Here is a 23,063-nt window from a genome sequence, read left to right as displayed (position 1 = left end):
TCAAGAGAGGAGCAGGTGGTGAAGCCAAAAACTTGGAGTCATTCTTTTCTCTTTTTTCTCTCCTGTCCTACATCTGGTATGTCAGAGAATTCTGTCAGCTTTACTTTTACATTCTATCTAGAATCTGACCACTTCTTAACCATCCACACTTCCTCCACCCTCATCCATGGCACTATCACTTCTCTAGATTATTTCAGTGGCCTCCTAACTGGTCTCCCTGCTTCCACCCTTGCATCCAGCCCAGTCTATTCGACACAGTGGCCGAGTAGTTTTATTAAAATGCAAGTCAGATTTCTCACTCCTCTGCCCAAAACCCTCGTCAACTGACTCCCTATCTCACTTAGAGTTAATGACATAAATATTTACAATGAACTACAATGTCTTTCTTCCATGATCTGTTTCCCCACTACTTCCCTGATCACATCTCCTGTTTTCCCTAAAAGTCCCTCTGTTCCAGCCACACTAGTCTCTTTGCTGTTCCTCAAATACCCCATGTATGTGTCTACCTTCAAAGCCTTTGTACTTTGCTCTGTTGGAATGCTCTTTTTTCAGATATCCACGTAGTCAGATCTGTCATTTCCTCAGGTCTCTACTAAAAATCTATCTTCTCACTGAGGCCTTCTCTGGCCACTCTATCTAAAATTTCAACACTTCATTCCTCTTCTAAAACACTTAATACCACCCTTTCCTGCTTAGTTTTCTCCTTAGCACTTACCAGTATCTAATATAACAGGAGTCAGCAAACTATTTCCTTTGGGCTATATCCAGCCCACCATCTATCAAGCTAAGAATGGTTTTAGTTTTTTGAAAGGTTGAAAAAAATAATAATATTTTATGACACAAGAAATTTATATGAAATTCAAATTTCAGTGTTCCTAAATATAAAGTTTCATTGGAACAAAGCCATGCCAATTTGTTTACATAAGGTCTATGGCAGCTTTCATGGTACAACAGCAGAATTGAGTAGTTGTAACAGAGACTGTATGGTCTAGAAAACCTATAATATTTACTATCTGGTTCTTTACAGGAAATTTGCTGACCTCTGTAATATACTATAAAATTTACTTTTTTATTGTCTGTCTCTCTTAGTAGACTATAAACTCCATGGGGTAGGGGGTTTTGTCTATTTTGTTCACTACTATATTCCCAATGCCTTGGACAGTACTTAACATGCAGTAGACATGCAGTCAATAAATATTTTTGTATGAAAGAATACTAAAAAAAATATAGGGAGTAATTTTAGGTTAGAAAGTTTGGTGATAAAAGGAAGGACAAACTGTAATTTGGGGAGGGTGACAAGGTTGAAGGAAGGTTTTTGGATAAAGAAGACCTAAAAATAATTGTAGTGACAAGGGAAAGAAACAGTAGAGAAAGACAGATTAAAGAGCTAAGGTTGAGATTTGTAGAAAAGGTCCTCAGAGAAAGTTACTTCTTTCTCAGAGCTAAAGGAGAAGAAGGAATGGGTAAAGAAGAAGGAAGCTGATGAAGTTCATGTCAGTGGCTACAGCTCAGAAAATTACAAGATAAGGTTTTCTGCTATAAGGAAGGGTAAGGCATAGGGGCTTAAGGATAAGAAAACATTTTAGAATCACCAAGGATTGGTGATGGGTGAGGAGTATGACAGAAAGTCAACAAGAGTCAGTTTTATTGACTGCCTATCTGAAAACCATGAAATTTTAGTAGATTCAATAAACAGAGTTTCATAAATTTTCTGAACAGTGCTAAAGTAGCTCAAAGGAAAGAGTGAAAAAAGCAGACAATGAAAATTAACAAGGCTAGGTGGGAATAGCAAAATAGTAAAATACGATGAATTGTTAATTTTTTTCACCTTTCTGTCTTAGTGCATTGTAGAGTATTCCGTACATATGGAGGGTATCAAATCAATGTCTGCTAAGTTTAAGACAGAAGGATGGAATGGAGAAATACACTAACAGTAATCAAACGGCAATCTGGCCTCAGATGATATAATCACACCCTGAGGATACATAGTAGGACCTATCTGGTTTCCTGCTCTCTTCTTCCCCTCTTCACTACTAATACCATTTGAACTCCCAGTTATAGGCTTACTTCTATACTAGGCTCTGGGACCAAACTTGACGGTAGTTAGAGGAGATTCAAGAAGTACTACTTCAAGTCTTGGAAGACTGTATCATCTATTCACTTTGTATTCTTCTTCCAGTAATCTCATTCCAGTCCGGCTCCCTATGCCTGAGCCCTACTCTTAAAAACAGCCTCATGTCCCCGTCACTTTAGGTTTGGAGTTCTACCTTGCTCTTTCTAGTCTATCCACACATACCCCCAGTGACACAAAGATTTGTGCAACAGTCCAAATCTCTGTGATTGAAGACCTGTTCTCTGCTGATATGTTTATGTGATGCCAATTACTTGTGTGCCTCACTTATGGAATATTTCCCTCACTGCCATGATCTTAATCTGCCCATTAGGATACCCTGATGCCAGCATCTTGGATGAGTTGAGGGCAACTTATTCATCACTGTAGCTTCAGAGACTACTACGGTATCTTGTACTGTGTTCTTTCTATCTTGACTAGCTGATTAGATATCCTTCCCTGACCTGTGGATGCACCCATCCTCCCAACTGGCATGTCTAGCTCCAGGTCCAGGTCCTTCCCAACCTCCCAGATCAACATAAATTAAGGAAGTTACAAAAGCTTTGTGATCACCTTCTTTACAGAACCTTAAGTAAGCAGCAGGCAACTATCTTTCTGAAGTAGTTAATGGTATCCTGTGCAGAAATACAATGAATTAGGTAAAAAAAGCTATGTGATAATCTTATTTTCAGGTCTTTAAGCAAATAACAGTCAACTATCTTGCAGAAACACTTAAATGCTAGCCTGTGTAGAAATATGATGAATTAAGTAACATTTCAACCTCTCTTCCAGGACTGTAGATTTATAACATACAAACTAAATGGTAAATATTCTTTTGAAGGAAAATCTGAAGTATCGGGCAAATAAACAACCTTTCAAAGTAAACAAATCTTCAAAGAAAATGTCTAGAATTATAGCCTTTAATCACTTGTTTCCCTCTAAACTTGTCATTAAAACTTGAAAAGCAATAAAAAACCTCTATATTTTATCTGGGTCCATACTTGTCCTTCCTGTTTTTTGTCTTTCCACAAGCCAATACACCCCCCATTATGTGCATACTATACGATACCCAAAGGAAGAAATGCCCCAATTGATTTGGGAAGTATAAATGGCTCTATCCTTAAACAAGTTTTATCTTTTTACATTCTAGAATTTTGCTCCATAAGAAATCAATTGCTGAACATTTTCTAGAGTGGTTAAAAAGGCACGGAATAACCCATGAAATAAAAGACTGATCACTTCATCCAAGTATTTGCTCTCACTGAATGTCTAACAAAAAAATGTGTACCTTAAAATGTAGTCTGCTTCAAAGGACAATGTTGCAGATGGTTAGTAGCAGATAACCTTGTTCAGGAATTTCAATGATATATTACCTTTCAGAACAGGGTGCTAAAAATAAACAGTAAGTAATGGAATGAATAGGCTCCCAAATTCACTCTTCTTTTGGGAAGTTCCACTCATTAATGTTTACACTGTGCAAATTGGGAAAATATCAATTTGACTTTGTCCTGTATGAAGGAACTCTCAGACATCCTAATCTACCAGCCAAGAAGTCACACGACTGTAACCATTTCTCTGCCACTGCATGTGAGAACATTTGCTGCTTTTGAAAAACAGATAAATCAAAGAACCTTCTCAACTTGTTCCAAAAGCAGGTAACAAGAAGCCATGTTCCTCTGCAGCTTGGCCAAGTCCAGATCCATTTGATCAAATGCATAAAATCTCAGAGAACAGTAGTACCAGTGTAGGGCATCAGCATAATCTTGTACCTGAAGTTTAAAAAGAAATAACAAAATCACAGAGATATCTCTACATTTGATCCTAATGTTTCCAAGTCACCTCTAGTACCAAACAAAAAAAATGGCATTGTTTAGGCATTTTTAGGCAACCAAAACACAACATTCTCTCTAGTTGAGTGCTAAGTGCATTTTATTATCAGTTTTGACCAATAGAAGATATAGATAAAGTAGCAATTAATATTCTCTCTTCTTCCCTCACATTAGAAGTTTCATGGAAACCATCAACAAAATTAAAGGCAGTCTATGAAATCCGAGAAAATATTTACAAACCACATATTCAATAGGGGGTTAATAACCAAAATATACAAGTAACTCCTACAACTCAATAGCGAAAACAAAACAAAACAAAACAACAAAACAAAAAACAAAGCCTGATTAAAAAAATGGGCAAAGGGTCTGGACAGATTTTTCCAAAGAAGACAAACAAATAGCTAACAGGTACATGAAAAGGTACTCAACATCACTAATTATCAGGGAAATACAAATCAAAACCACAATGAAATATAACCTCATATCTATTATAATGACTATCATCAAAAAGACAAGAAATAACAAATAAATGCTAGTGAGGATGTGAAGAAAAGGGAAACTGTACATAGCTGGTGGGAATGTAAACTGGTAGTGCCACTATGGAAAACAGCATGGAGGTTTCTCAATAAATTAAAAACAGAACTATCATACAGTCTAGCAATCCCACTTTTGAGTATATATACTAAGAAAATGAAATCATATGTCAAAGAGATATCTGTACTCCCATGTTCATTGCAGCATTAGTCACAATAGCCAAGGTATGGAAATAACCTAAGTATTGTCGACTAATAAACAGATGAAGAAAACATGGTATATTTATACAATGGAATATTAGCCATAAAAAAAGAAATCCTGCCATTTGCAACAACATAGATGAACATAGAAAACATTAAGCCAAATGAAAATAAGGCAGACAGAAAGACAAATACTGCATGGTATCATTTATATGTAGAATCTGAAGTAAAGAAAGAAAAGAAAAGTCAGACTCATAGAAACAGAGTAGAATGGTGGTTGCCAGGGGCTTGAGGGTAGGGAAATGAGGAGTGTTTGGTAAAAGGGTAAAATTTTCAGTTATAAGATGAAAAAGGTCTGAGGATCTAATGTATACATTTGATATACAGTGTATATGTGGTGACTAGGGTTGATAACACTGGATTGTATAATTGAATTGATAAGACAGCAGAACTTAAATGTTCTCACCAAAAAAAAAAAAGGTAAATATGTGAGGTAATGGATGTGCTAATAAATAAATCTATTGTTAGAATGTTTTCACAATGTATATGTATATCAAATCAAATCATCACATTGTACAGTTTTAATTATAATTTTGTCAATTATACTTCAATAAAACTGAAAAAAAATTTCACATGTTGGGTGAAGAGTCTGAGAGAGTGGTGAACCACCCTAGAAAACTCAAAATACAATTTAAAAGTTATTAAAACAACAATGATAAAAAATTTAAAAGAGAACATCCATAATTTACCACGCTAATACAGCTATTTTCATTTTTGTATGTCCCATTTTAACTTTACCCTTTTGTATTTTACTTTTGAGGCACTTTAAATTTTTCAGCGAAGAAGCTATTAGAAAAAATCTGACAGGAATAACCTGGATAACTTTTTTTGAAATAAGAAAATTCAGATTGCTCATGCACACCAAGGTAAGGTAGATGAGTCCCTTGTACCCTATCAAGAAACTTCACATTTTTCAATGAAAAACAGGAGTAATTAGTACCGAAAAGGAGTAAAGTTCACTCCAACTAGAAACAACTGTCGTGAGTAGGTATAACACTGCCTTTGACTATTTAGAATTAAGATTACATTCTTCTCCAGTGCTGGAAGTGGGAGTTAAAAATATCATTTTATAGGACTAGAAAATGAGAGAAAAGAAAAGATTCAATAGGAGAAGGGAATTCTGAAGTAATTTTTCACCTGCTTGTCAGTAAATAAATAAAGACCCTCTAAAATAAAATAAGAATACCACTCTATTTTGCAGCACCTTAAGGTATAAAACAAGATATTCCAGAGGGATTAGGTATATAGCTCAGTGGCAGAGCACATGTTTAGTATGCACAAGGTCCTGAGTTCAATCCCCAGTACCTCCATTAAAAAAAAATAAGTAAAACAAGGTGTTTTGATATACATACACACTGTGAAATGACAACCACAATCAATTAACATATCCCATCCTTCTGCAATGTCTAATCTGATATTATCTAATATATTTTTCTAATATGTAGTATATACTACCTAATATCTTTTTCATCCTAGATATACTTTTCATCTCTAGAAGTTTGATTTGGGTCTTTTATATCTTCCATGCCTCTAACTTTTTGAACATATGGAATACAATTATAAGAGCTATTTTAATGTCCTCTGTTAATGTTAACTCCTATGTCAGTGTCAATTGTTGCGTCTTCTCTTCATTACAGGTTGTGTTTTCCTGCCTCTTTGTATGCTTGGTAATTTATTACTGGATGCCAGATATTGTGAACTTTACTTTGTTGGGGGCTGGATAGTTTTGCATTCTGATGAATATTCTTGATCTCTACCTTGGCAAGCAATTAAATTCCCTAAAATCAATTTGACCCTTTCAGGTCATACTTTTATGATTTTTCAGGTAGGTCTGGAACAGTGCTCAGTTTAGGACTAATTATTCCACACCACTGAGACAAGACACTTTTGAGTTCTCTACTTAATGCCCCATGAATTAGAAGTTTTCCCGTCTGGCTGGTATGCACAGGCTCTATTTCTAGACCAGTGTGAGTACCAGACAGTGTTTCCTCTAGTATTTTTATATAGTTATTCCCCTGGCTTTAGGTATTTTCTTCTCATATTGTCCTGATTAGTACTCTGCTAAACACTGGAGGACTCTCTGATTGCTTGGGTTCTCTTTCTGTGCTGTGTTCTCTCTGATACTCTGCCCTATGGACTCTAGCTACCTAAGTCTTCCCGGACTCTCATCTCCATCTCTTCAAATTAGGAAGACTGCTAGGATCTACTGCAGTTTCTATTCCTATGCTACAGCCTGGAAATTCAAGGCAGTAGCATAGGAATAGAAACTGCAGTGCTCACCTTGTTTATTTCCTGTCTCTCAGAGATCACTCTTCATTGCCTGACGTCCAGTGTCTTTGAAACCATTTTTTCAAGTATTTTGTCTTGTTTTTTGGGGGGGGGGAGCAAGGTGTTGTTCAGGCAAAGACATAAACCTAGTCTCTGTTACACCTTTGTTGGAAGTGGAAATCCATTACAACTTTTTTTTTTTAAACAGTACATTTGAAGTGATTGGATTATGAAAGACTATTCTTACTTAAAAAAAACTTATCTATAGTTTCAAATCTTTCTACAGTAAATCTGGATTGTTTTGTAAAGAGAAAAAAGTATTACACATTTTTGCATTTTTTACTGCATGACAACTTTTTTAAAAAGCTTTTTTTAAAGAGCAATGTTAAGTTCACAGCAAAATTGAGAGTAATGGACAGAGATTTGCTATATACCCCCTGCCCAACACATCCCCCATTATCAATATCCTCCACCAGAGTGGTACATTTGTTACAACTGATGAACTTACATTAGGGTTCACTCTTGGTGTTGTATATTCTATGGATTTATACAAATGTATAATGATATGTATCCATCATTACAGTATCATTCAAAGTTTTTTCACTGCCCTAAAAATCCTCTGTGTTTCATATGACAGTTTTTTTAAGGAAACAAAACCCCTCTGACTTTCTCTTTCCTCACGTTAAAATAAATTACTTCCCTGTATCTTAAGATCAGTGATGTCATTTTCCTACACTGAAAGCTCCCAATGGGGATGAATCACACCTTAGTATTTTAAAATAATTTTTGTCCAATGTACATTATGAATATTTTATAAATAGATAGTTCCTAAGCAGAAAGAGATCATTAAAATACTTGATGCTCTATGGTTTTTATAGTGAACATACTGCTTCATTTGTTGGGGTAAAGAAAGAACATAAAGAATGTAAACAGATTATTCTCAAACCTCAAAACTTTCAGCAGCTTTTTTCCACAGAATGTTGTGTAAACAGGGTACTAATTCTGTTGTCAGTTGACTTCCTGTTTGGTGATCTGGAAAAAAAAAGTAAGTGCGAAAAACAATAATCAAGACCTATTACATTAAATAAACAGTGCTAAATATATTCAGAACCTATAATCTTTAAGTAACGGCTACAAATACAATCACATTCAGACAGGTTTTCATCATCAATTTTAGAGTTACTAGCAAAAGTGATTATATAATACAATTAGAGTTTGCTAGAGTCACTGTAATTCGCCAATCATCTGTAATAGTTTTACAGCCTAGTCTCTTTTCAATGTATTTTCCATGTTCCAAATTTGATCATCATCTGGTGTCTTAATGTCATTGTGAATGAACAGACAGCAATGTTAGAAATCATTAATAAGAAATGTTTACACTATTATGTACTAACTAGATCAGATCAAATTCACAAGAAAGGCCAATTATACCTTAAAGCCTTGGTAAAACACTTTAAGACCACGTTTACACATAAACTCTGTTACTTTAATTGTAACTTGTGTCTGATTGTTTCTGGTCTAGACATTTACAGGGTTTAAATGCATTAGCACACACTAAGGTAAAGTTTAAACTATAATAGAATTCTATACCCCCTTCACTTCCATCACTTTGGCTCTATCTATTTCCACAAAAGTCTTGATTAGAACCCTGAGAGTCTCTGACCCCTCAGCCCAGTCAGCAGACATAGTTTGTTCCATGACTTAGTTAAAAATACATGAGAGTAAGTAGTACATAAAGTATCTACTTAAAATATTATAACAATTTGAAGGCATAAGTGTATAATTAGATATCATAATAAAACTTTGGCTAATGGTAATCTTAGAAAATTAGTTATTCTGCATAACCAAATTTTCAAGTTACTTGGTAGTTTACTTTCATTAAACATAAAATATTGTTTTTTATTTTAAAAAGTCTAAATCATTTAAAGTTCTTAATTTTTCTAAAAATTATGTTTTATGAATTATATTTTTCTAAACATACTTTCTAGCTTTCTGAAGCACAATTTAACTTTTGTTTGACTATTCAATGTCAACGCTAACAACTACTGTACTCTATTTTACTGTTAATACATCACAGTGATGCCTTCAGTAATTATTAAATAGTACAGATTATTATATTTTTTTACATATTTGGAACTGTTGTATACAATTTGTAAGGTTTTTTCCCTCCCACGTGAACAGGTTATCTGTATATTTCCCTGTAGACCCTTCTTCCCTTTATAATATGCTACTATTAAAATGCTGAGGGTTGGAAAATCAGATAATCAAGCTTATCAACATTGGGTCTAAAAATAACTGGATTCTTAGGATATGGAGGAAGGGTGTCATCACTAAAACACAGTTCATACAATCTGAAGTTCAAAAGACTCTTAGAGATTATCTAGTCAAAAGATTTCCTTTTTAAAAAATCAATGAATTTGTTTTTTATAAAAACATGATACATAATTATAAAAATTCAAGCAATCTAGAAAAATACAAAGAAAGCAACAAATCACCTAAACTGCCACCAGAACAAATTCCATTGTTAACATTTGGTGACTATCATTTCAATTATACTTTTATATATGTGTAGAATTGGAAGGACAGATGGGGGTGAGTATTTTCTAAGAAAGGGACTATACTATCTGTGTTCTTCAGGGTATAGGGTTCTACAGAGAGGTGGGGGGTTAGTGGAATGCTGAGATTTGGCTTTACATCTCTGCTTCAACCAGAGCCATTCTAGTCTATTTTATTTGGGTCAGGGTTCATGTAAGATCGCATCAAAAAGGATGCTGCTGCTTTTGAAGTTAAGAAGTTAAAAACTAGGAATGTAGCTCTCAACCTTCATTTTATAGTTGGAAAAAATCAAGATCCAGATATATTATTAACTTGCCTGAATGTATACAGTTAATTTGAGATCAAACTGAAACATGAAATTATGTTTCTAACCTCACAATTTTCCATTACACATAAGCTTTTAGCTCAGAAGTTTGTCTGTTTTTGTTGCTCTATTTTTATTTTTGCTTAGTTTTCATTCTAGCTTGCCAATTACGTGGAATCTGGACAGGTGAAGTATTACAGCTAAAGGGTATTAGGAGAAAAAAAAGAAGTAAGAAAAAGGAAAAATCTGTTGGCCTGAGGATCTACTACTGTTCTGACATCTATCTGAGAATTACATGCATATTAACATCTTTCTAAAATACTTGTAGAAATCCTACTAACCTATAATGATTTTTTCAATCTTCTCCTTGGCAAGCAATTCTTCCTTCTTCTGTAAAAGCATGTGAATGTGGAGCAGTTGAGCTTTTCCAATATTTTCAGATGACTTAAAATGTTCACAGATAATCTTCAGGAAACGAAACCCAACAGATTCTCTGTTCAATGAGACAAAATTTAAAGTGGTGTGAATAGCTGTTTTTTTTTAATTAATGAGAAGTTTGAGTATGAGCAAAACAGGCAAGATAAAACTGTATCTGAGCTTAGGTAATATCAATACATGTCTAAATAAGTCTATTTGTAAACAATAAATAATTTAATTCAATTTCTGTTTAATTTATTCAGCCACAAACATTTTCTTTCTATGAACACCTACAGTCAGACAATCATCTCTCTACTAATAACTAATTTATTCTTTTTTTCCAAAACAGTTGCCAATTTATAAAAATCAGAACATGAAATCCAGTGAAGATACACGAACTGACATTAGAAATTTACCAGTCCCTTGTCATGAGAACTTCTACGATCTACTCTCTTAGCAACTTTCAAATATACCATACAGCACTGTTTACTATAGTCATCATGTTGTACATTACATCCCCAGTATTTATTTATTTTGTAACTGGAAGTTTGTATTTTTGATCACCTTCTCAAGTCATTATCCTGTACAGCTCAAACGTATACAGTGCTGAATGTCAATTACATCTCAGTGGAACGGAAATAATAAAAAGAAATTTACCAGTTCCCTCTGCCAACAACTCCTTTTAAAAATTTATTTATCCTTCAGTATATAAATAATACACCAGTAGATTATGACTATTGCAAATACAAACAGTTCACGAATCGGAACTTAATATTGTTAAGATGTCAATGTTCCCAAAGTAATCTACAGATTCAATATAATCCTTATAAATATACCAATGATATTTTTTTTTCAGAAATGGAAAACTCTATTCTAAAATTCATATGGAATCTAAAGGCACCCTGAAGAGCCAAAACAATCCTGAAACAGAAGAACAAAGCTAGAGGACTCATACTTCCTAATTTCCTATTTTATTGCAAAGGTACAGTAGTCAAAACTGTTGTACTGGTATAAAGACAGACATATACACCACCAATGGAATAGAATAGAGAGCCCAGAAATAAATTCTCACATATATGGTCAAATGATTTTCAAGAAGGGTTCCCAGATCATTCAATGGGGGGAAAACCATCTTTTCAACAAATGGTGCTAAGACAACTGGATATCCGCATGCAAAAGAATAAAATTGGAACTTTACCTTAGACCATACACAAAAATGAACTCAAAATGGATCAAAGACCTAATGGAAGATCTAAAATATAAAGCTCTTTGAAGAAAATACAGGGTAAAATCTTGACAACACTGTACTTGGCAATTATTTCTTTGATAATCAGCAAAAGCACATGTAACAAAAGTAAAAATAAATTGGACTACATCAACCTTTTTAAAATTTTGTGTATCAAAGAAAACAATCAAAAGAGTAAAAAGGCAAACTATGTAATGGGAGAAAATATTTGCAAATCATGTATCTGATACAAGGTTAATATCCAGAATGCACATAAAACTCAACAACAAAAAAATCAAACTTGACTTAAAAATGGGCACAGGACTTGAACAGACAATTCTCCAAAGAAGATATACAAATGACAACAGTCACATGAAAAGATACCTGACATCACTAATCATTAGGGAAATGCAAAACAACACCATAATGACATACTATCTCATACCCATTAGGATGGCTACTATAAAAAAAAAAATAACAAGTGTTGGTGGGGATGCGGAAAAATTAGAAATCTTGTGCACTGTTGGTGGGAATGTAAAATGGTGTAGCCACTATGGAAAACAGTATGGAGATTCCTTTAAAAAATTAAAAACAGAATTTCCTCCACAGAAGAAACCTTGGTTGAGGCTGTTACAAGAGTCTAAATCCCTTTACAAGAAAAAAAGAAAAAGAAAAGAAAAAACTGTGAAATCCACAAAGTCTCATAAAAAATCAAATATTTTGGGGAGATAGGCACAGGTGAGTCCATTCAAATAAATGGCTACAATTGTCAAAAAAAAAAACCCATAAAATTTCCTTATGATCCACTAATTCTACTGCTGGATATATAGCCAAAGAATTGAAAGCAGAGTCTTAAAGAGATATCTGCATACCCATGTTCATAGCAGCATTATTCACAATAGCCAAAAGGTGGAAGCAATGCAAGTTTTCACCAATGAATGAATGGATAAACAAAATATAGTACATATATAGAGTGGAATATTATTCAGCTTTAAACGGAGGAAATTCTGACATAACTACAACATGGATGAACCTTGAGGACATGATTCCACTAATATGAGGTACCTAGAGTAATCAGATTCATGGAGACAGAAAGTAGAATGGTGTAAGCCAGGGACTGGGAAAGAGGGGGATAGGGATGTGCTGCTTAATGGTTACAGAGCTTCAGTTTTGCAAGATGAAAAGAGCTCTAGAGACTGATGAATATACTTAACACTATGAACGTTAACTGTTAACACACTTAACAATGTGAATGTACTTAACACTAATGAACTTATACTTTAAAATGGTTAAAATGATATATTTTATGCTATGTGTATTTTACCACAATTAAAAACTTAAAATTTTTTAAAGTAAAAAATGAAAATAATAAACATAAAGCTGACATTGCCTTGGACTTCTACCTTTTCCCAGTCACCTTCTCACAGGTAAACACTTCTATGTATGGTAAGTATCCTTTTCATTCTTTTCTTGATGCATTTATATACATGTATATACCTATAGGAACATAGTTTTAAAATATATAACTGACATATTATGTATACTTTGCTTCTTTATATCTCAATAATATGTCATAGAGATCATTATATACAGATTTACCCTATTCTTTTAAACTGCTACATAGTTATTTTATAATATAGAGATACTTTACTTTTCTTATGTATTCCTCTATTAATAATATTCAGGATGCTTTCAGAGTTTTATTATCACAAACAATATTCCAGCAAATATCTTTGTAATCATGTGAAGTACCACATATAAATACCAAGGAGTAAAACTGCTGAGTATGAGCACTTTATACTTGATCCTGTCAATTTGTCCCCCAAAAGAGTGGGTGCTGGAGAAGCTGGCAACCTGGAAAAACCAATGGGTGCATATAAAAATTTAAATTCCCATCAGCAACACTTTTTTTAAACATTTTTTTATTGATTTATAATCATTTTGCAATGTTGCATCAAATTCTAGTGTTCAGCACAGTTTTTTAGTCATACATGGACATATACACACTCATTATCACATTTTTTCCTCTGTGATTCCCTGTGCTATACAGTATAAATCTTGTTTATCTATTCTACAATTTTGAAATCCCAGGCTATCCCTTCGCACCCTCTACCCTCCTGGCAACCACAAGTCTGTATTCTATGTCTATGAGTCTATTTCTGTCCTGTATTTATGCTTTGTTTTTTTGTTTGTTTTTGTTTTTGTTTTTTAGATTCCACATATGAGCGATCTCATATAGTATTTTTCTTTCTCCTTCTGGCTTACTTCACTTAGAATGACATTCTCCAGGGGCATCCATGTTGCTGCAAATGGCGTTATGTTGTCGGTTTTTATGGCTGAGTAGTATTCCATTGTATAAATATAACACTTCTTTATCCAGTCACCTGTTGATGGACATTTAGGCTGTTTCCATGTTTTGGCTATTGTAAATAGTCCTGCTATGAACATTGGGGTGCAGGTGTCATCCTGAAGTAGGGTTCCTTCTGGATATAAGCCCAGGAGCGGGATTCCTGGGTCATATGGTAAGTCTATTCCTAGTCTTTTGAGGAATCTCCATACTGTTTTCCACATGGCTGCACCAAACTGCATTCCCACCAGCAGTGTAGGAGGGTTCCCCTTTCTCCACAGCCTCTCCAGCATTTGTCATTTGTGGATTTTTGAATGATGGCCATTCTGACTGGTGTGAGGTGATACCTCATTGTAGTTTTGATTTGCGTTTCTCTGATAATTAGTTTTATTGAGCATTTTTTCATGTGCCTTTTGATCATTTGTATTTCTTCCTTCGAGAATTGCTTGTTTAGGTCTTCTGCCCATTTTTGGATTGCGTTGTTTGTTTATTTTTTTCTTATTGAGTCGTATGAGCTGCTTATATATTCTGGAGATCAAGCCTTTGTTGGTTTCATTTGCAAAAATTTTCTCCCATTCCGAAGGTTGTCTTTTTGTTTTACTTATGGTTTCCTTTGCTGTGCAGAAGCTTGTAAGTTTCATTAGGTCCCACTTGTTTATTCTTGCTTTTATTTCTTCTAGGAGAAAATTTTTGAAATGTATGTCAGATAATGTTTTGCCTATGTTTTCCTCTAGGAGGTTTATTGTATCTTGTCTTATGTTTAAGTCTTTAATCCATTTTGAGTTGATTTTTGTGTATGGTGTAAGGGAGTGTTCTAGCTTCATTGATTTACATGCTGCTGTCCAGTTTTCCCAATGCCATTTTCTGAAGAGACTGTCTTTATTCCATTGTATATTCTTGCCTCCTTTGTCAAAGATGAGTTGACCAAAAGTTTGTGAGTTCATTTCTGGGCTCTCTATTCTGTTCCATTGGTCTATATGTCTGTTTTTGTGCCAATACCATGCTGTCTTGATGACTGTAGCTCTTTAGTATTGTCTGAAGTCTGGGAGAGTTATTCCTCCAGCCTCTTTCTCTTCAGTAATGCTTTGGCAATTCTAGGTCTTTGACGGTTCCATATGAATTTTATTATGATTTTTTCTAGTTCTGTGAAATATGTCCTGGGTAATTGGATAGGGATTGCATTAAATCTGTAGATTGCCTTGCGCAGTGTGACCATTTTAACAATATTGATTCTTCCAATCCAAGAGCATGGGATATCTTTCCATTTTTGGAAGTCTTCTTTAATTTCCTTCATCAGTGGTTTATAGTTTTCTGTGTATAATTCTTTCACCTCCTTGGTTAGATTTATTCCCAGATATTTTATTACTTTGGGTGCTATTTTAAAGGGGATTTTTTCTTTACTTTCTTTTTCTGTTGATTTATCGTTAGTGTAGAGAAATGCAACTGATTTTTGAACGTTAATTTTGTAACCTGCTACCTTGCTGAATTCTTCAATCAGATCTAGTAGTTTTTGTGTGGACCTTTTAGGGTTTTCTATATATAGTAACATGTCGTCGGCATATAGTGACACTTTTACCTCTTTTTTTCCAATTTGGATCCCTTTTATTTCTCTCTCTTGCCTGATTGCTGTGGCTAGGACTTCCAGGACTATGTTGAATAGGAGTGGTGATAGTGGGCATCCTTGTCTTGTCCCAGATTTTAGTGGGAAGCTTTTGAGTTCTTCACCGTTGAGTACTATGCTGGCTGTAGGTTTGTCATATATAGCTTTTATTATGTTGAGATATGTTCCCTCTATACCCACTTTGGCGAGAGTTTTTATCATAAATGGGTGTTGAATTTTATCAAATGATATAATGAAACTTCAGTTTTTACCAATTTAATGCCTAGTCAACCATCTTGAATCAGAAGCCTTTGCATGATGTTCTGCTTAATTTTTAGATGTTTACCATCCCTTCTCTCCTAGTATTCTCTTTCATCACTTAAAAAAAGATGAAAAAAAACCCTGACCCAAATATCAGAAGAACACTAGATAGACATAAAATAATTTAATAATTTATCATGCAGAAATCTATAAGACTGAAAACACAACTATCAAGTTTGAAATGGCCTTTTCTGTTATTGATTCTGGGGAAAAAAATAATAAAAAAATAACAAAACTATTCTGCCTATGTGGAGCCCAAATTTTCTTCTAATATTACAGAGGTGAAATATTTAGTGGCATATGAGACACTGCTATGGCAAAGAAGACAATGTTTTCTCTGCTTTCAGGAGACATTTTCATACCAGCATAAGAAGAGTCAGTAATGAAAATATAAATATTAATTGAGTCTATGTTCTGTTGCAGCTACTATGCCAAGCAACTTATACATATTATCTATTTAATTTTTATAATAACACCGCAAAGTATGTTACATTATACTTAATGTAGTTAAGGCTTAGAAATGCCATAAAACACATAAAACAGACTCAAGGTTATATAATCAAAATTCTGACTCAGTATTTGAACCCAGGTCTGTCTCAGTTGACCTCAGAGATTTTCCCATTGTACTCCACTGACTTCTTTTGAAAATAATATTCAGGGTCACAACAATAACAATGGTGACAGATGTGATTCAAAGGGAAATGGTTTAACTCCCACATTGTTTTCATTAATTCAAGTTACTATAAAATTATTTCTAATCAATTCCTCTTCCATCTATGAGAGCTCTATACAAATGCTAAAAAGAAATGGACAAAATAAATACTGATAACTAGGATCTAATACAATTATATGAATTGCCACCAGGAATATGCCACTATCTTTCCTTTCCCTATACTTTCATATTTGGAGATACACTGTTAGCAAGAGAGGAAGAATGGAAAAAAAGGATATACAGAACTCTCAGAAAACAATTTTTTAAATGGCAATAGGAAGTCCTTATCCATAAATAATTATTTTAAATGTAAATGAATTAAATTCTCCAATTAAAAGACACAGAATGACTGAATGGAATTAAAAAAAAAAAGAGATCAACAAAGCCCATAAAGAAAGAAAAAGAAGGACACTATATAATGATAAAGGGATCAAGACAAGAGGAGAGTATTACATTCTTAACTTACATGCACCCAATATATAGGTACCTAAATATAGAAAACAATTATTAACAGACATGAAAGGAGAAACTGACAGAAATACAATTATAGTAGGAGATTTTAATACATCATCTCTGACATCGACAAATAGATCTTCCAGACAGAAAATCAATAAGGCAACAGAGATCCTAAATTAAACAATAGAACAGTGTGACTTTATATATATATATATATATAAACAGAATACATGTTCTTTTCAAATGTGCACAGAACATTCTCAAGGACAGACCACAAACTAGGACACAAAACATGTCTCAACAAATTTAAGAAGATAGAAATTATTTCAAGCATCTTTTCTGACTACAATGGTACGAAATTAGAAATAAACCACAGAGGGGGGAAAAACTGACCACATGCAGAATAAACAACATGCTACTAAAAAAACCAATGAGTGTTCTTGGATTGGAAGAATTAATATAGTTAAAATGGCCATACTGTCAAGGCAAAATACAGATTGAATGCAGTCCCTATCAAATTACCAATGACATTCTTCACAGAGCTAGAACAAAAAAAGTTAAAATTTGTATGGAAACACAAAAGACCCCGTATAGTGAAAACAATCTTGAAAAAGAACAGAGCTGGGAGAATCATGCACCCTGACTCCAGACTATGCTACAAAGCTAAAGTAATCAAAACAGTATGGTACTGGCACAAAAACAGACACATAGATCAATGGAACAAGACAGAAAGTCCAGAAATAAACCCATGTACTTATGGTCAATTAATCTACAACAAAGGATGCAAGAATATACAATGGAGAAAAGACAGTCTCTTCAATAAGTGGTCCTGGGAAAACTGGACAGCTACCTGTAAAAGACTGAAATTAGAACATTCTCTAATACCATATACAAAAATAAACTCAAAATGGATTAAAGACTTAAATATAACACCAGATACTATAAAACTCCTAAAGGAAAACACAGGCAGAACACTCTTGGACATAAATTACAGCAATATATTTTTTGAACCAGCTCCTGGAGTAATGGAAATAAAAGCAAAAATAAACAAATGGGATCTAATTAATGTTAAAAGCCTTTGCACAGCTAAGGATACCATCAACAAAACAAAAAGAGAACCTACAGAATGGGAGAAAATATTTGCAAATGATGTGACCAACAAAGGACTAATTTTCAAAATATACAAACAGCTCATATACCTTAATATCAAAAAATAAGCAACTCAATACAAAAATGGGCAGAAGACTTAAACAAGCAATTTGCCAACGAAGACATACAAATGGCCAACAGGCACATGAAAAAATGCTCAGCATCACTAACTGTCAGAGAAATGCAGATCAAAACTCACACCAGCCAGAATGGCCATCATTAAAAAGTCTACAAACGATAAACGCTGGATTGGGTGTGGAGAAAAGGGAATCTTCCTACACTGTTGGTGGGAGTGCACTTTGGTGTGGCCACTATGGAGGACAGTATGGAGATTCCTTAAAAAACAAAAAATAAACTTACCATGTGATCCAGCAATCCCACTCCTGGGCATATACCCAGAGAAAAATATAATTCAAAAAGACACATGCACCCCAATGTTCATAGCAGCACTATTTACAATAGCCAAGACATGGAAACAACACAAATGTCTATCAACAGATGACTGGATAAAGAAGATGTGGTATATATGTACAATGGAATACTACTCAGCCATAAAAAAGAATAAAATAATGTCATTTGCAGCAACATGGATGGAACTGGAAATAGTCATTCTCAGTGAAGTGGGCTGGAATGAGAAAGAAGAATGCCATATAGTATCACTTATATGTGGAATCTAAAAAAAAAGGACACAAATGAACTACTTATTATTTATAACTTAGATAAATGATTTCTTGAGTATGTGTAAGCAAGTTTGACTGTCCTTTATGATTGAAGTACTGTACTCTGTTGATTCTTATTTTGTGGTTGGCTTTACTCCTTTGATAATTATGTAAGTTTAAAAAGCTAGAGCTCTAAACTGTTCTTAGAAACAATGACCAGTACATACATGTAAGCTAAAAAAAATTTGCAGTATATTGAATATATGTGTTTACATGCAGTATATTGTGTATATGTAGTGCAATTGTAACAATCCTACCTAATAAAACTGAAAAATGAAAAAGAAACCAATGCGCCAAACGATGAAATCAAAGAGGATATCAGAAAATACCTTGAGACAAACAGTAATAAAAACACAACCTTACAAAACCTATGGGGTGTAGCAAAAGCAATTCTAAGAAGGAATTTCATAGTGATACCGGTCTTCCTCAAGAAACAAGAAAAATCTCAAATAAACAATCTAACCTAACACCTAAAAGAACTAGAAAAAGAACAAACAAAATACAAAGTCAGCAGAAGGAAGGAAATAGTAAAGATCAGAGAGGAAATAAATAAAATAGAGATGAAAGAAATAATAGAAAAGATCAATAAAACCAAGAGCTGATATTTTGAAAAGATAAACAAAATAGACAAACCTCTAGCCAGGATCACCCAGAAGAAACGAGAGAGGATGAAAATAAGCAAAATATGAAATGAAAGAGGAGAAATAACAATCCTTATCTCAGAAATACACAAAAAAGAAAACCCTAAGAAAATACTATGAAGTTATATGCCAACAAATTGGACAATCTAGAAGAAATAAACACATTCCTAGAAACATACAGCTTGCCAAAGCTGAGTCAAGAAGAAACATAATTTGAGCAGGCCAATCAGTAGAAGCAAAATATAATCTGCAATTTAAAAACTCCCTGAAAACAAAAGTCCAGGACTAGATGGCTTCACTGGAGAATTCTACCAAACACATAAAGAAGAATTATACAAATCCTTTTCAAATTATTCCAAAAGACTGAAGAGGAGGGAAGATTCCCACATTCATTCTATGAAGCCACCATAACCCTGATGCTAAAATCAAATTAACAAATACGTGGAAATTAAATAACACATTCCTAAAAACCAAAGGATCAAAGAAGAAATCGAAAAGGAAATAAAAATATACATCTTGAGACAAACACGATATACCACAACTATTTTCAAACACAATTTAGCACAACATATGGAATGCACAAAAGCAGATAAGAGGGAAGCATATACATCAAGAAAAAAGAAATGATCTCAAATAAGCAACCTAACCTTACATGATAAGGAACTAAAAAATAAAAAAAAATACTAAGCTCAAAGTTAGCAGAAGAAAGGAAATAATGAAGATTAGACTAGAAATAGATGAACTAGAGAATGGGAAAAAATAAACAAACCTTTAGCTAGACTAACCAAGAAAAAGAGAGGAACCAAGTAAAATTATGCATGAAAGAGATAATAAACATTACAACTGATACCACAGTTTATTTCTATTTGTTAATATTTTGTTAAGGATCTTTGCATCTGTATTCATGAGGGATATTGGTCTTTAGTTTTCTTATTTTGTACTGGTTTTGTCTGATTTTGTTACTGTCTTGGTAACATTAGTTGGGAAGTGTTCACTCAATATATTCAAAGTAACATCATGACCAAGTGAGATTTATTTCAGGGGTTCACGGAAGATTCAATATTTGAAAAATAATCATTGCAATTCACCAATATTAACAGACTAAAGAAGAAAGGTCATGTGATTATATCAACTGATACAGAAACAGTATTTGACAAAACTCAACACCAATTCATAATTTAAAAAAAAAAAACCTCACAAAGGTGAGATTAGAGGACCACCTTCTCAACTTGATGAAGAACATCTACAACAAATCTACAGCTATGCTTATACTTAAAAATCTACCCAACAACAGCAGAATACACCTACTCAAGTGCACATTGAACATTCACTAAAATAGATTATATTCTGGGCTATAACACAAGTCTTATAACACAAATTAAAAAAAACTCAAAAAAACTCAAATTATATGAAGTACATTCTCTGAGCACATGGAATTAAATTAGAAATCAATAACAGAAAGAGCTTTGGAAAAATGCCCAAATATTTAGAAAATAAATAACACATTTCTAAATAACCCATGGGCTAAATAAGAAAATCAAAAAGGGAAATTTGAATGTATTTTGAAATGAATAAAAATGAAAATAACATTTAAAATTTGTGGGATGCTACTAAAGTGATACTTCATGGAAGATTAATAGCAGTAAGTTCTTACAGAAAAAAAGAAAGGTCTCAAATCAATGATATCACCTTCTACCTTAAGGAACAAGAGTAAATATAACCCAAAGTAAGCACAATAAAGAAATAATAAATATCAAAGCAGTAATCAAGGAAACCAAAATCTGGTTCCTCGGGAAGATCAGTATAATTTATAAACCTCTATTCAGAGTGATCAGGGTAAAAATGAGAGAAGACTCAAATTACCAGTATCAAAAACAAGAGAGCTTACATCACTATAGACTTTTACAAATCTTAAAAGGTTAATTAGGGAATATTATAAACAAGCTTCTGCCAATATATTTGACATCTTCAATTAAACAAATTCCTTAAAAGACAGAAATTACCAAAGCTCACTTAAGAAGAAATAGATAACCTGAATAGTGCTATATCCATTAAAGAAACTAAGTATGTAGTTTAAAATCTTATCACCAAAGAAATTTCCAGGCCCGATAGTTTCACTGTTTAATTCCACCAAATCTTGAAGAAGAAATAATACTAATTTAGTATAAACTCTTTCAGAAAATTGAAAGGGAGATTCTATTTCTCTACTTACTCTATAAGGCCAGCATTTTCCTCTAATATAAAACCCAGATACAGAAATTACAAGAAAATAAAACCACTAACCAATGTCCCTCATAAACATACGTGCAAAAATTCTAAATAAAATTTTACCAAATCAAATTTAACAATATATAAAAAGTATAATACATCATGACCAACTGGGATTTATCCCAAGAATGCACAGAGGTACAAAAATTAAGTCAAATGGATCACAGACCTAAATGTAAAACCTAGAACCAAAAACATTTCTAATAGAAAACATTAGGGAAATTACTTGCGACCTAGGTTAGGCAAAGATTTCCTTGATATGATACCAAAAATGTGATCCATAAGAGATAAAATTGATAAGTGAGACTTCATCAAATTAAAAACTTCTGTTCTTCCAAAAACTCTGTTAAGAGAATGCAAATCCAAGCCACAGACTGACAGAAAATATTTGCAAATTATCTATTTGATAGAGATCTTGTTTACAAATAAAGAACTTTCTAACTCAGTATTAAGAAAACAACCCCATTTTTTTAATGGGCAAAAGATTTAAATAGACACCTCACAAGAAAGGATACATAGATGATAAACATGAAAATATGTTCAACATTATTAGTCATTATAAAAATGCAAATTAAAGCCACAATGAGATGTAACTCCACACCTATTACAATTTAAAAGGCTGATCATTCTAAGTTGGGCCAGGATATAGAGAAAGTGGAACTTTCACACATTGCTGGTGGGAATGCAAAATGCTACAACTACTTTGGAAAACATCCTGGCAATTTGTTAAAAAGTTAAACGTATATCTAACATCCAAACCAGCCATTTCACTTCTAGATATTTACTAAGAAAAATGAAAACATATGTCCATGTAAAGACATGTACATGAATGTTCATAACAACTTTATAGCCCCACACTGGAAATAACCAAAATGTCCATCAACAAAATAATGTTTAAACAATTTGTAGAATATCCATACAACAGAAGACTATTCAGGAAAAAAAAGGAATGAACTACTGAAAGACATAAAAATAAGACTGGACCTCAGGTAACGATGCTGAGTTAAAGAAGCCAGACTGAAAAGAATAAATACTCTGATTCCATGCATATAAAAATTCTAGAAAATTCAACCTAATCTACAGTAACATTAAGTGATTAATAAATGATTTATGGCTGCCTGGTGAAGGAGAAGGTGGGGGGATTATAAAAGGTCATGATGAACTTTTTGGGGTTGATAACTATGTTCATTATCCTGACTTAGGGGTCATAACTTGCTGCATGCATGTATACACACACATATATATATGTATATGCATATACCCATACCTGTGTGTATATGTATATAAACCCTTATGAATACATATGTTCAGAACACATGTATGAACATATTGTTTACGTACATGTGT

General features: G+C 33.4%; 1 protein-coding gene across 1 annotated transcript in view; it reads right to left on the bottom strand.

Moving 5' to 3' along the window:
• TEX11 (testis expressed 11) overlaps nt 1-23,063 on the bottom strand; it is a 299,458-nt gene that overhangs the window by 121,850 nt on the left and 154,545 nt on the right. The window contains exons 15-17 of the mRNA XM_045509206.2: nt 10,203-10,354; nt 7,948-8,033; nt 3,742-3,879 (exon numbers count right to left, since the gene is read on the bottom strand). Coding sequence (XP_045365162.2) covers nt 3,742-3,879; nt 7,948-8,033; nt 10,203-10,354 — 376 coding nt within the window. The remainder of the gene's footprint in view (nt 1-3,741; nt 3,880-7,947; nt 8,034-10,202; nt 10,355-23,063) is intronic.

The sequence above is a fragment of the Camelus bactrianus genome, chromosome X (genome assembly GCF_048773025.1).
Source record: "Camelus bactrianus isolate YW-2024 breed Bactrian camel chromosome X, ASM4877302v1, whole genome shotgun sequence".
Taxonomy (NCBI): domain Eukaryota; kingdom Metazoa; phylum Chordata; class Mammalia; order Artiodactyla; family Camelidae; genus Camelus; species Camelus bactrianus.
This window is presented reverse-complemented; position numbering and strand designations above follow the sequence as displayed.